Genomic DNA, 15429 nt, shown 5'->3' on the forward strand with positions numbered 1-15429 from the left:
ATTATCTCTCTGGATTGCTTCTGAATGAGCACTTATAAAGAAGGATATTCTTGTGGACTCCTTATTAAAATGCTCTTCCCAGTGCAGTCACGTGTCCCACAGGGCCTCTTGTACAGCTCATCTAACACTTCACTGAGAGCTGCTCTCTGCACAAGTGCCCTGTCTCCAGGGTCACAAACAAGTTCTGCAGTGCCCTCACACTCTCCCATGACTACAGAAATGATGGGTCTGCAGCCTACCAAAAAGTGTGAATGCAGTAATTATGCTGCCTTTAGAGGAAGAATATTATTTGCCTCAAGTTTTTCTCACCAGGTGACAGAAAACAGAACATGAAGGAACCTTCAGAGGTCAAACTCACCTCTCTTCCCAGGCAGCCTGACTGCAGTTAGAGAAGGAGATAACACAGATAATCACCAGCCTTACTATAGCCATGGGATTACACAGCTATAGACAGCTGGAAAGTGTTTATTTCTACATAAGGACTGATCTAATTCACCTCCATTAAAGAACTGAAGAGTAATGCTGGCTGTCACACTAGGGAGCTGAATCAAAGAGCAGAAATTTAGTCAATATGACATCTCCAACCATAAAAAACTCTTCAGAATTTTTGATCCACATTAAAACCTATTACTGGAATCAAAACACAGCGTACAAGAGCCAAGTCATCATTTAAAATGAAGACAGGTCTCCATCCATGTGCTGTGGGCTAACCCTGGTAGGTAGTTCAGCCCCACACAACCCTATTTACTCACTCCATTCCCAGTGGAAATGGGGAGACAATCACAAGGACAGAACAGGCAAAACTTGTGGACTGAGATAAAGACATTAATAAGCAAAGCAGAACTGTTTGTGCAAACAAAATAAAACAAGGAATTAATTCACTATTTCTCATTGTCAGGCAGGCATCTAGCAATCCCCAGGAAAGCAGGACTTCATCCCATGCAAAAGTGATTTGGAAAACCAAATACCATATCTGTGAATGCTCCTTCTTCCTCCCAGCTTTTACTGCTGAGCAAGATATCATATGGTCTGAGGTGTCCCTTTGGTCACTGGAGTCGGCTGTCCCAGTGTGTCCCCCCCCCATCTTGTGCACTCCAGCCTGCTCACTGGGTGGGGCAGTGTGCAAATAAGAACAGGCTTTGATGCTGTGTGAGCACTGTTCAGCAATAACTACAACGTGGGTTGTCAACACTGGTTTGGTCACAAATCCAAAGCATAGCACCAGTGGAACTGCTAGAAGGGAAATTAACTCTATCCCAGTCAAAACCAGGGCACCAAGTAAGATAGGTAATGACTAGTGAACTTCTCCATAAGCACACCCTCCTGAACAATTAATGAAAGCAACAGTGACAGATATAGGGGTATAATGTAGAGTAATAAATACAGAAAGAAAAAGAATGTGTAACAGAGGGAAGAGGTATTATAAGAAAAGGAAATGAAGAGGCATGTAGAGCACAGAATTAGTACCACACACAGGACTTCACAAAGCAGCCAACCTTAGCAAATCAAGAGCATGTTATTCAGACACATAAAACCTTCAGCTCCAATGCTGAAGACTCATAAATGCTGTTGCAAGAGTGTTGCAATGCATTAACTTTTAAAAGCCTCAGACACATAGTTAGGAATAGTAAGTAGGACATCAAAAAGCAAATCAACAAACAAACATTAAATAAAACAGCATGCTGCTGATGATGTTACTAATCACAGAATACATCACCTAATGAAGTTAGGTGATTCAAATGGTTTGAAGTTAATCACTTCAAATCATTTGAATTATAAACTGATAGATGTTTCCATGTCTGTATGAAAATACTTAAAAACACAACAGCAAGATGTTGGAAGAGTATCTCAAGGCCTCTGCGGTCTTCAATATTAACAACCTTTCTAAAAGTAAACAAAAGACAAAAAACAACTCACCTGATTGCCCGTTTCTGTCACTATTTCCTCTTTGGCAACTTCAGCCCGTTCCTTATTTCGGCAAACCAGATGAACTGTGCCACCTGGTGGATTGCAACAAGAAAAGCATTTGATAATTAATTACTAACTGCATTTGGGGGAGACACCAACATTTTAATTAGGTGAGATACTGAATGTAAGAAAAAAGCTGGAATATTTCTGCTTGGCTCTGGCTCCTGTGAAGGCAGGCAGGGTCATCACACAAGGAAAAGGCCACTGCACTATAAATGCTGTGCTCAAACCATTTCTGTCAAGTCTGTACATCATCTTTAGTGGGTGAAATACCAGAGCTAAATGGGAAATTGGAGCTAAGGCATCTGTATCATAGATGTTTTTTTTAATATATGCCTTAGGAAGTTCAGTAAAGGGCTTGAACAATGCAAGTGACTAGAATTGCTTTGCATAAAGGAAATGAAAGTGCCAGCTATCGGAATTCTCAGCAGCAGGAGATAAGACAAGGACTATGGCCTCAACTTTAGCTTGGGAGGCTCAGGTCATCTGAATTATTTTTCATCAGAAAAAATAATTTTCAGTAGGTTTCTTCTCAATAGACAGGCTTTCTCAAGAGGATGCATAATTTGCATCCTCGTGGGTATCAAGCAGCAAAACACAGCAATGACTGGTTTGATCTACGTTGCCAACAGTCCTGCTCCAAGTGAGATGCTGGACAAGGTGACCTCCAGAGGTCTCTTCCAACCAGTTTTCCCATGAAAGGAAGACACAAGGCAAGGCTCTTCTCAGAGACCTGGATACTTAACACAATCTCATCACTGCATCATATTAAAAAAAACCATTCAAACACTAAGACTAAAGTACAATGAGGCAATTTTTTTTTTTTTTGCTTCACATTCTCTGATTGTTACAAGTGATGTGTTAATTTCAGTCCTAGGCATATGTATACTCTTTACTTTTGCCTGCCTTAAAAGGTGTTTTAGAGATTGCTAGCAATCCACCTCTAGAAATCTCAAGGAATTAATCCCTAATAGAAACATAACTATTCCATAATAGAAACAACAAGTGTGTCAGGTCACATTTTTAGTGCCCAGAACCCAAATGCAAAATACCAAGTCTACCTTGGGATGATACAGTCACACACTGCACAGCCCAGTCTGGGGTCTGATAATGAAACCTTTTGTCTACAACAGAGGTTTTTCCACTGAGCACCAGGACAGAGGGAAAGTTTAGGTGTGACTGACACACTAGGAAAAGAATTTAAATATATTTGCTTTGGTAAAGATTTAAACTGTTTGAGCTTAACACATGGGAATAGTCAGAGTACTTGGGGGAAGACCGTATCAAGCTGGAAGTGCAGTTCACAAGACATAGAGGAAAGCCCAAATCCAAATATCCGTAAGACACCAATTCAGAGAAAAGCTGAACTCAGACTAGAGCAATTGTCAGCAAGATCATCCTTAGTGAGAAATATCTGAGTGCTTGAAGGTTAAGCAAACAGAGCCTGGTTATTCCTCTGCTGAGTTGGAACTCCTTATTTGCTTGTCGTGGCATACTTGAAGAGATTCAACCAGAAGCCCAAGCCCCAACAGCTGACACTGAGTTTCAAAGTGAGATGTTCAAGGATGGGACCAGGAAGTCATTTTAACTTTATATGAACAGCAATGCCCATACAGCATATCAGACATGCAGTCTGAGCCCAAGGTTGTTCTGCTAAACATGGTGAGCAAATCCCACACAGATCCAGCCAGCTTTCCAGCTTGCAAAACCTGGTAGAGATATCCATTTGTGAGCAGAGCAGTCACCTGACAAAGCAATACTTACATAAAGTGATTATGTACAACAGCAGTGGTGGGAACCTGAAATCAATCACAGGCTGGCACTGATGTAGCTCTTAAACCCAAAGACTCTTTGATGCTAACAGTTTTGAATCAGTTTCCTTTAACTGAGTCCCCACTGTCTTCATAAGATAGTTACAAAACCTAAGCACACAGAGAGGGAAAAGAGCCACAAGCTCCTCCCCTTCATTCTATGTGCCAAAACTCCTGTCACTCTTGTACAACAGGAATTACTTTGTCAACTCTGTAAGGGATTAGGTTTATCCTTCAGCAGTAGCTAGGCCCAGTTTATACCATGTCTGTGCATACAGACAGCAACATAAAAACATAATTACATGTAATCAGCCAAAGGGCACAAACTCCAGGGTATTATCATTAAGATCAAGAACAGCTATACTGGGGTTTTTTATGCTCTCCCATCTCGTTTTTGTAAAGACAATTGTTTTCTTTCACCGTACAATACATTTGCAGATTCCTCAGTTCAAATTCAGCCAGGCTGCTACTTGTACTGAATTAACCTTGAACAGACACTGATCTGTCACCAACATCCTTAGATGCCACTATAATACACATAGTTTTGGTAAACATGCACTTCAAAAACAATTTGCAGCTCCTCTCTGCTAATTTGGTTTCCTTATCCCAATTTTCACTGCACTGCTTGTGCTTAAACCTCTAACCCACACTAAGACCCCTGTGAAATGAGCCGCATCCCAGGGATTTGTGCTTGTGTGTAAGTGCTGGAAGGCCAAACCTGCTTCCTTCCATCTTCTCTGTAAGCCTCCTGGGAGCTCCATGGAAGCCCTACTCACCTCTCCTCGCTATCTCCTTGGCTGTGGCCTTGCCAATGCCACTGTTTGCACCAGTGACCAGGAAGGATCTCCCAGCCACATCCACCTCCACATCAGCTGCGTTGAAGCGCTTGGAAGCAGACTCGTAACCACCCCTGAACAAATCAAGAGACACCTGTGAGGAACTAGAAGCCTGCCCTTCCAAAATAAACACACGTGTGGGTGGAAAAGCACTTTCACTGCTCAGCATCCAGTAATTGCCCTGTTTATTCTTTGTACCCAGGGGGCAGGCCACAAATACCAGTGACACTGCAAACAGCAATGGATCATAGAATCATTAAGGTTGGAAAAAAGTCTTCAAGATCATCAAGTCCAACCATCAACCCAGCACCACCACCACGTTCACCCACGGCCTCAAGTGCCGTATCCAGACATTTTTCTCAACACTTCCAGGGATGGTGTCTGCATCACTTCCCTGGGCAGCCTGCTCCAGCGCTTTGCAATGAAAGCGACAATTCTCGGGGCCGCTCAGCCGCCCCAAACCCCCCAGCCCCGACCTCCACCCTCAGGGGGCGGCCCTCACCGAGAGGGGCTGGACCCCGCCCGCCTTGGCGGGGGCGGGCAGCCGTCCATAAAAACACCAAATCCTCGCGGCCTCACCGCGGGTTCGCACCCACAGACGGTACGGCCCAGCCCGGCCCGGGCGCTGCGCCCGCCCCACGCCGCCGCCCGTACCTCGTGTACTCCCGCAGCCCCTTCACGAACCACACGGTGTTGCGGTACCAGGACATGGCGCTGCTGCTGCCGCCGCCCCCGCAGCCAGGCCGGCCCCGCCTCTGCCCTTACATAAGGCGCCCGGCCAGGTTAGATAAGGGCTGAGGGGCGGCCCTGCTGTGCCGTGCCGGCCCGGCCGCGTTAGGTAAGGGCTGAGGGGCGGTCCCGCTCGGCCCGGTCCGGCCGCGCTAATGGGGGGCTGCGGGGCAGCGCAGCGAGGGTGACAATGCTGGTAGCCGTGCCACCTCCCTCCTTAGCAGCAGTTCGTGGGTTGGTTCTTCTTATCCTTCCTGTTTTCTCCTCTTCCTCGTTAGCCATGCAGGACAGCTGTGCCTGGCGAAGGTGCTGGCGGATGAAGGATGGAGAATTTCCCAGGGCTCCGGCCCGGGGCAGATGCTGCTGCCGGCTGAGGCGGGGCTGCAAAGGGGGTGTTGTGTTTTGGGAACAGGACCTAGGCCTGCGTCTTCTGCCCTGGAAAGCTGCCACAGGGATGCTCCCAGACAAACATAAAAAATTATGTCATGCCACATGAAGTAGTATTTTACATAACAAATCCATTAAATACCTATGTCCTACTGGTGCAGTGAAGTATGGGAAGGATACACAAGTGGCTGTTGCAGTAAGGGGAGTGAAATTCAGAGTGGTTTTGGTTTTATGCTCTTTGGACCTATGAAGCCCAAGGGTGGCACTTGGAGTTGCACATGTGGATAGCCCATGTTAGCCATAAGGAAATTGTCATTATAGGTACAATTATGCTTTTAATTATGCAAAAGGTTTATGCACCTAGAAAGATCTGTGTACAAATTGGATAAATTCATGTGTTTTATAGGGTATACAGGGCTGCATGCAGAGAAGCTCCTTTGGGAACGCTATCTAAGTTTTCAAGAGCTTGTTACCTGATTTCAATAGCACAGATAGTGGAGAAGTGAGAATTGTCTCTCTTTTTTGATCCTGTATTATAGCCTGATACTTCTTTTTCTAAGTCTCTTTACTCTGGCAAGGGCCTTGTGCTAAAGTCTTCCACTTTCTCAGCATGATATATGAGTGTTAGGCTCATACAAACATCATGTAACTTCATTCCCACCATGAAGTTACAACTTTTGAACTCAGCCCTGTCTGCTTGTACTATACATTACATGTGAAGTAAGAGTGTCTAGAGGGCAAAGAAACACATTTTCACATTGATGTTTTCTTCCATGCAGAGGTCTTCAGCTTGTACTTTTTCATGAACTCTAAAAATGCTTGTTCTTAAAACAACTGATTCTATTAAAAAATGTAAATTCAGTAATACAGATTGTGCTTTATTCCCGTGTCATTTCTGTTTACCCTATTTATTTCTTAAAAACTATGATTATGGCTTAGTACAAGCAAAATGGGATGAGGGCTCTGATGTGTTTTGTTTGTAGTTCCAGCCTGTGTTCTCATAGATTGCGAAGTTCATCCCTGCAGTCTGCCAACCTCTGAAATTAAATGGGGTGCATGCAGATACACAGAATCCCTCACAGGCTGAACCATTTGGACTGTGATCAGCATGATGCTGGATGGTGCAGCCCTGAGGTGAATGTGAATGTGCCTGGCAGAAGCTGTCCATGAGTCAGACAGGAAAAGAGATTATGGCAGGCGGAGAATGGGAGCAGCTCATAATATTTTGGAGGTTAAGCAGTAATGGGCAATTACAGCATATTACTCATACTGAGATTACGGAAGATGTTTGAATGTAATGTTGGCTATCAGTGTCATCCTGGTACATACACAATTTTCTCAGAGAATATTACATAAATACTGCAACGCCCCTACTGCAGTGTTAGCTGTACCCTTCTAACAAATGGCATTTTAAGGACATTTTGTAAATGCCCAGAAATTATGCCCTTGCCAGAGTGCACCAATCCCTGAGCACATTCAGCTGCGAGATTTCTTACTTTTTCTGTACTAAGGGGCTAAGCTTACACCCAGAAATGAACTGTCACAGCACTCTGTCTGTCTGAACAGCCTCACAGAATCAATCATTAAGGTTGGAAAAGACCTCCATGATCATCAAGTCCAACCTTCACATCAAAAGTGAGCTGTTGCACGTGTCCTAACACCACCTAGATGTTTCTGTTGCCTCATCCCCTGTGGGGATGCTTCTGTCCTGTTGTTCCAGAGGCAGGAGGCTGTAGAGATTGTGTAAGTGCTCTCTCCTACCCAGGTGATGAAGGTTGTACAGGAGAAAGGCAAGATGTAATTTTTCCAAGAGCTGGGTGCTGCTAATGAATGTCCGGCATCTCAGTATTCTCACAGGCAAAATTTCTGCCCACTTCAAAAGTTTTGACTGCATATCTTGCCTTCTGTACTGAATTCTGGGCTGATACATTTTGTTAGCTGAATTAGAACTTATTCTGGAGATGTGGAAATTCAGAAAGTTACAGCTTCTGATTTCTTTCTTGACTGCTGGTAGCTTAGCAGTTAACTCCAACAGGACACTGCTCTGAACATGAGGGATTTTTTTAGACAAAGAATTTTTCTCTTGGATTGGCATCCTACATCTCAGACCCCTATCAGAACCAGCAACTGGTATATTTGTGTCATATAGAGCTGCAACTGGGAGAGCCAGAGTCTCTTGAGCTCCTAATATTTCTCTCATTTGAGGACAGACCAAAATGGCTTCACCCAGGCTAATAAACAAAACTTAGTGTTTATCCCTGATAAAACATACCCAAGTTAATTCTCACCCTATGTCTATGTTATCAAATACTCCATTGCATATTCCCAGACCTTGATCTTCTTATTGCCCATAGGCAAATGATTGTTGATGCCCAGGTCACAGCAGGTTTTTAGCAGATACTTCTGTCCAAAACAAGCTCAAATGTCATCATGAATAGTTTGCTCAAAGGGTAGTTTTTTCCCAGACACTGCAGATGAGGGTGCACGAGTGTTAACACTGCACCCTTGGCTTGGTCCTGGTGGTCCTGTGTTCTGGTGCCTGCATTTACCAGTGTACAAATAGCCCCCAACCCTGTTATGCAAGCCTTCCATGACTGCAGGTAATCCTCCAAGCACATAAAAATTCTGGAGTGTTGTGGCTGTGAGTCTCCAGACATTAGGATTTTTCATGGAGTAATGAGTTGAGAATCTCAATTTTCTTAAAACACAAGAGCAGGTGAAAAATACCTCTCTGGCACTCAGCTGGGCTAACATGAAAAACATACCTTAGATTTGATTTGTCTTTGTACCTGTCAAATAGCAAGAAGTTTTAAGCAAAGTTTTAATTACTTCTAGCACAAAGGAAAGTTGAAAATGCCGATTGCTGTTAAGGGCTCTGTCTTTCAGCGTGTTTCATATTGTCTTCCCAGGGGACATATCTAAAAGTAGACTACTCAAGAGCTGAAAAGCAATTATATATCATACAAGATGTTTAAAACAGCTTCAAGGCCATTTTGCCAATCTCTTTTATTATCCTATTTTTTTCTTATTTTTGGTGAGAGGCTAAAATCTTGATCTTAGAGACAACTGGCTCCTTTGCTTGCTTCCTTCCAGGGATCTGGCAGGCTATTAGGCATTCCTTCTTTTCCTTGCAGTTACTAATTTTTTAATTAAGTCTCTGTGCCTGCCCCTATTAAATCAATCAGAACTGATTCACTTGCCACTGATTGCAGTGGGAACAGGCACAGGCTTTAAGGGCCAGGTTTGCAGGAAAGCTCTGCGTGTATAACTGGGGCCAGGTTTCTGAAGGAAGTGGCAATTGTGTGTAAGCCACTGTGGTGGGAGCTGCTCCCAAGCCTGTTTTTCCCATGCTGACCTCAACTCTGGATGTGGAACACTTGAAGACTCTGCTTTAGAAACTTGGCACAGCCCCAGTCAGTGTAATAGCAATCAAGAGCTGTCAGCAGCCTGGGGAGAGGCAGTTGACACTTGTCCTGTTGTCTGGATGAAGCAGAGGGTTTGGTGAGTGGTTGAAGAGGAACATTAAGTCCCTGAGGTCTCAGGGACATGTCTGAAGTGCTTGTGGTAGTAGCAGGGTGAGAGAAGCAAAAGTTGCTCATCCTGAATGGAGGGAAGGGTTGAAATCCTGGCCTGTGTTGTGTTTTGTGAACAGTAGGGTGTTTTCTTTGTTGTGTACCCAAGTAATCACCAAGTTTGCCAGCTGCTGTCATCAGCAGTGTTGTTTCCAGTGACGAGTCAGGCTTTCCCCAGAACAAATAGCCATTTATTACTGAGGAACAAGTGTGGCAGTATGTCATATTTATCACTCATTGCTCAGGGGCCAGTTAAAGGAATCTCACGCTGTGACTTATCAGAATTATAGGTTTGCTTTATCAGCTGCTGAGGGCGCTGGTCTCTGGGAGCCTGCAGGGCTTCCCAGGGTTAGGCATGTCCTGGCAAAGAGAGGGGCTGCCAAAGTGGAAAGAATTGGCTGGGAGAAGCAGCTAAATCTGCTGCTAACCTAGTTAATCTCCTATATATCAAATAATTTTTTGAAGCTGAAGTGTATGCAATTATTTTAAAAATAATAGGATGGCTTAGGATATTTTTAAAGTAATAAACCCAAAATGTTATTGTTGATATGCATCCTAGAGAATAATTTTTTTAGCCAGTAAAAGATAATTTTGTGATTTCCATGACTGAAAAATTCTTTCTGTTCTTACAGTAAACAACATACTTGAATGCATACATGTTTGTTGCTAGGCTGTGGAAGTAATGCAGTTATCTATACCAACATTTTCTTCAGCTATTTTTCTTCTTACTGCTCTTCTGGATCTTACTGTTCTTACTACCAGCTGTTGGACAGGAATGCTTGCAGGCTTATTAACTCAGGTGAGTTCCGCTACACGTTTTTTATTCTTCTGCAAATCTTACTGCTTATTAGCATTTTATTCCAGCCCAGTTGTTACCAAATTGCAGGTGTTGCCTAGTAGAATGTATCCTCAAAGAGGTATCTACAAGCAGGAGAACACATACACCTGCTTACATGGTTGCTGTTTTGTTAAAATGCCAAAGGAATAGTCTGAAGTTTTGTGTCTTCAAGCATTCCCTGTGCTGTTGTAACAAAACCTGCAGAGAGATGTGAAATTTGTCCATGTAAAGCTGTGGAGCCAAACCTTCCCATGCAAATAAGCACCAGACCTGTTTACTTAGTGTCTTATTTCTCCTGGACAAATTTAAAAACAACAAACAAGTTCACAAAAAATATTGAAGCAACTCTTTGTTTCTCCTGCATTCTGAAAATAAATAGTATCTGTTATGAACTACTATTGTGAAATCCATGCAGAAGTAGAATAGCAATACAAAAGTAAACAGTGATAATAAAAAGGTGTTGTCTACAGCAGCTTGTGAATAAGAGTGAATAGTGGGGTTTTTTTATCCACTGTTTGCATCCTGCGTACTCATTTCATATTACACTGAAAGGCTGAATTTTTTTCAAAAGGACTGACAATCAAATCCATAAGATATCATTGAAAAAATCATTAAAGTTTATGTAGTTCAAACCCCCCTGGTGTTGGCAGGGACACATTTCACTAGACCAGGTTATTCAGTCTCCATACAACTTGTCTTTAAACACTTTGAGGAATGGGACACCCATAACTTCTCTGGGCAACCTGTTCCACTGCTCTTAAGAGTGAGGAATTTTTCCTTATTATCTAACCTAAACCTACTCTCAGCTTGGAGCCATTCCTCATTATCCTGTCACTATATGCTCTTGTAAAAAGTCCCTCTTCATCTTTTTTGTAGACTCCCTTCCATATGCAGGTACCTAACTCATCTGGGCATCAAGAGGACCTTGTAAAAAGAAAGCTTTCTTGTATGGTGATTTGCAGGTCCACAGTTTTCATCTCTCACATTTGAGCTGCTGTACTGCAGCATGGGGAAGGGAATAATGGATTCTTCCTTTGCTGGAGTATTGCTAATCATAAAGAAGAGTCAGTATGGCTGAGATTCAAATCTGTGGGCGAAATCAGTCTCTGATATAACTATTCATCTCAGTGAAATTGCAGCAGGCTTGATTAAAATTATCTGGTAAATGTAAAGTGCCTTAATTTTTAGACTGCAGTCACATAGGCTTATGCACTTACACTCATTTTTATTCAAATGAGACATTTGGTAGAAATTCAGTCTTACAAACACATACACATGATTTCTCAGAATTTCATACAATTTGTTAAGAAATCTTTCAATATGACATCGTTCTTTTCAGCAGTTTCCTTTTACTATGCAATATCGGATGGCACTTGCCAGCCTTTTTTATTTTCCCTCAAGTACTGTACTTTCTAAAAACATTTTCTGTTTCTTCTTATGGCTGATACCTGTGGGACTTGCATCTACTCCAGCAGTGAACAGGAACCTGAAGAAACCTGTGCCACCAAGAAACAGTGCAGTCCTGATGTAACAATCATTTCTGTATTACATGTAGAACATACAAGGGTCCTCCTTGTGATGCAAAGTCGCTATCAACGAGAATTTGGAGAATATTAATTGTCTGAGAAAAGATTCAAGATAACTTACTGAAACTGGTCTAGTTTAAAATGTTGTACAATATATAGGAGTTATCATCAGTATCATCTTTATATCCCTTTGCCTGTAAAGTCAAAGCATTTAGGATCTTTTACACCAACTGCTCCTATTTCAGGATCTGGGACATTTGAAACAGCTCTTGGCACAAAGAAGCAGAAGCTATTCTAGGTTTTTTGTTGGTTTTTTTTGCACAGTTACCTTGTAGTTTTGAAGCCTGATGTCTTGGGATCTCATAAAGCTCAGAGCAAGTGCTCTGTGAGAGAGATCATCTTCTCTGACAGCGCAGCGTTCTGGTTTCCAGTCCTGAGAAGATGAGGTCTGTGGTAGGTCTGATGCTCTTCTTTTCTCTCTTCTTTGGGCCAGCAGGTAGGAGCTGTCTGTGTTCAACATTTGGAGTGAAGGATTGCTTGTCTGTCTGCTGCTGCTAAAATAGCTGTGGAAAGCTACTCTCTAGAGCTTTGGAATCTTACGCCTATTGTTAAAGAAGGTGGAGTAGTGGGAGGACAAATATACTGTGGGCAATAAACTGTAATAAGTGTAACTTATTTCATGGCTCCTGACAGTGCACTTGTATCTATGTGTATAGAGTCAGTGTGTGCATACAGAATTGTCTTTGGGTCTTCATATAATTAGATTTCTGTAGTACTCACAACTAGCAGTGAGCTAGCTATCCTATCTGTTGAAGTAATATATAGTTTTTCCTTTAAATATTGGAAATAGACCTTTCCTTCTTAAGAAGGAGAGCTGATATAACTGAAACAGAGCTGGTTTCCTACATTGTAGTCAACACTGAGTGCATAATAATTAGCTTAAGGGTGTATTCTGTTCAGTTTTTCAGTAGACATTTATATAATTGGGAAGAAAATTAACATTTTCAATTTGTAATTTTAGTCTAGTGGCAAAATTCAAATTAAACATTTTAAGGTGTAGACTGTATTTTCAGCCGCTTGACCTTTGGGCTGTAATGACTTAATTCCCCCACAGCTGTTTGCTGAGGAGCCACACCTACTTCTGTAGGGGCTGAACATTTGTCTGAGACACCATCAGTTTGTGGTAGTTCAAAATGTTGCTGCTTGCAAGTTAAGGTGCTGTGGCCCATGCACATTTTCATAGCTTGCCCCTAAGTGAGAAAAAGTGTCTTCAATTAAACTACTTTCATTTAGATTTGAGTGCTACTGGGGCAATTTGAGAAAAACTATGCAGATGCTGGTGGGTCAGAAGAGTCACTGTGACTCAGGTGTATCTAATCACAAGCCCAAACCAAGTATCCTGCTCCAGTCCTGCAAGATTCCAGTCTGCTGAAAGTGCAGAAGGCAGCCTTAGATCCCTTTGGGCATGGAATTGATGGTTCCAACTGTTTTGAAGGTGTTGATGTTCTCACTTGCATGTGCCATAGCGTATTGATGTATACAAGGTAAAGGTAAATACTGTCAGTGCAGAATTTTTCTCTCTTGGTTGTAGCAAAGTGTTTTGTTTACTTTTGTGAAATATTTTGGAGTTACACAATGTCTTTTGCCTCATTAATACCACCTCTATAATTTTGTGTTTATACCAGCCACCTATTGAACACTAGCACACATCCACTGCTAAGTCAGCAGCACTTTCCCAAGATGTCAGTGGATGCACTGGGTTCCATATCTGAAGAATGAATCCCCCATGTCAGACTGCAGAGAATCAGTCAGTTTTAGCCTCCACGAATGAGGCATAGGCCTCAGGTCTACTGTTGTGTGGCTGAAGTTTGGCAAATCATTGCATATCTGCTGAGCTGCTGTAACCATGCTCACGAAAGCACGCAGCAAACACAAGGCAATGTCACCTTACATCTCTTCTCTGAGCTGAACTATCATCTCCTCTTGTTTGCTCTGATAGGAGGACATCATCACTTGCTGTGAGGTCACTGTAATCAATTCAGACTTAGGTCAGGAGTATTAGTCCTTATCCTCATGATTGAGAATGATTCTAGCAGTATTTTGCAAGAACAGGGAAGTTTGTACTGGAGCCCTGTGGGTGGAGCTACTTTCGTGTTAAATTTATTTTGCATTATCAACTGAGTATAATTTTCTGGTTTTATGCATGTTTCAGGATTCTGGGTAAAGATCCTGTGTGATGATAAACAGCTGCATTGTTGCATTTGAGTGATGGATGGAGTTATACCTTCTGATAGGCAATTTTTTAAACATTTTGGGTTCTTAACAAATGAAAGATGCTCTCCACTGAGGGTAAAAATCCCATAGATCCATTCAGAACTGAAGCCTGAAATCCTGAAGCCCAAGTGGTGAGCCATTGTAGTGTGTGTGGTGGGAAAGAGGAATTCTAGCGTTTCACCATTGGCAGCAGTTATGTTTCAGAAAAGTGAGGGGCAGTGGAGAGTGTGTGGTGGAGCAGCTCTTTGGGAAACAGAGACTGATTTTTCCCAGATCCAATCTGAGGCCCACAAATAAAAGGAAAGACTTCCATTGGTCCCATTTCCCTACATAAAACTGTGCATGGCCTAAGCCAGCAGTATTAGTAATACCTATTCCATGGATTTCTGAATGGGGCAGCCTGGCTGTGACCTGTCCTGAAGGGATGCTGCAGAGCAGGGGAATGCTACACTGATGCTGCCCTCAGATTATTTAATCTTTTTTCCTACCCTTTTTCTAAGATTAGTTCTCTGGAAATAAACAATTCTTAAATCTGAGGTCTGAATTAAAATCCTTGTAAGCCAAAGGCAGGCTTACTTATCTATGCAATAGCTGGTGAGATAAATGTTCTTGTTTGAAGACAGGTGGTTCCCACAGATGTTACACTGCTTGCAGGCTCAGTCCCAGGAAGGATGGTTGAGCAGACCATGTTCAGCTGTGGCATATTGTTGAGCTCTTTTGCATATCTCACCCTTTCACAGGCATTTTATAACCCTTTTGGGTTTCTCTAAAACACAAGTTTCAGCTGTGCAGGTTTTAACAGACAAAATACACAAAACACACATCTTTTTCCTGTGTCTTGGGCCACCCTCAAGCTCATCTAGAGGGGAGCCCCTCCATTTTGACCACATTGACATAAGTGCGTAACAGCAAAAGCAGAAAGAGCACTTTTACACTGCATTCATCAACACATGAAAAAACAACCTACCAGGACCACTTCTGGGGTTGTGCCATTACATGTCACAAAAAAATTATCTCTCTGCATGCTGGTGCTTTTAAAACTGCTGCTGCTGACTGAAAAGCTGTTTGCATTACATCTGTCCATTAAGTACAGATTTCTGTATGTACAGCACCAAGGTGAACAAATCAAATTTACATTCACACCACAACTAGAGAACTGCTGTAGAGAACACATCTGCCTGAAATGCTCACATCCCCACCCATGTCTTATTGTTATGATTTATATTCAAAATACCAAGGTAACATCATCACTTTTTCTATTAACTTGATCACAATGATTTGACAGTAATCTTTGTGTAAGTGTTGTACTGACAAATTACCACTGTAGAAAAAGTGTATCCCCTGACTGGGGAATGCTGAACCCTGGTTGAAGCACCAATTTGATACTCAGTAGCTCAGTTCTTTGTTCTGCCAAAGACTTGGAAAGCAGCCTTGTCTCACTTTGGATGTATTGGATATATATGGATGTATTCATACTGTCTGGTTTAG

General features: G+C 42.4%; 1 protein-coding gene and 1 long non-coding RNA gene across 10 annotated transcripts in view; one reads left to right on the forward strand and one right to left on the reverse strand.

Annotated features, from left to right (window-relative positions):
• The window catches only part of DHRS12 (dehydrogenase/reductase 12), a 44837-nt gene extending 39014 nt beyond the window's left edge, over positions 1 to 5823 (reverse strand). For 2 of the 8 annotated variants that reach the window (XM_039716732.1, XM_039716730.1), the window contains exons 1-3: positions 5270 to 5552; positions 4556 to 4689; positions 1918 to 2000 (exon numbers count right to left, since the gene is read on the reverse strand). In XM_039716732.1, coding sequence (XP_039572666.1) covers positions 1918 to 2000; positions 4556 to 4689; positions 5270 to 5325 — 273 coding nt within the window. In that variant the 5' untranslated portion in view covers positions 5326 to 5552. Of the gene's footprint in view, positions 1 to 1917; positions 2001 to 4555; positions 4690 to 5269 lie in introns of all 8 variants that reach the window. The other 6 variants (XM_039716729.1, XM_039716728.1, XM_039716731.1 and 3 more) reach the window with 6 other exon arrangements.
• Positions 5824 to 11995: 6172 nt separating this feature from the next.
• Positions 11996 to 15429, forward strand: part of LOC120505818 — a 54527-nt gene continuing 51093 nt past the window's right edge. For both annotated transcript variants that reach the window (XR_005628332.1, XR_005628333.1), the window contains exon 1: positions 11996 to 12120. This is a non-coding gene — a long non-coding RNA (uncharacterized LOC120505818). The remainder of the gene's footprint in view (positions 12121 to 15429) is intronic.

This window comes from Passer montanus, unplaced genomic scaffold, assembly GCF_014805655.1.
Source record: "Passer montanus isolate IOZ18808 unplaced genomic scaffold, ASM1480565v1 scaffold36, whole genome shotgun sequence".
Taxonomy (NCBI): Eukaryota; Metazoa; Chordata; class Aves; order Passeriformes; family Passeridae; genus Passer; species Passer montanus.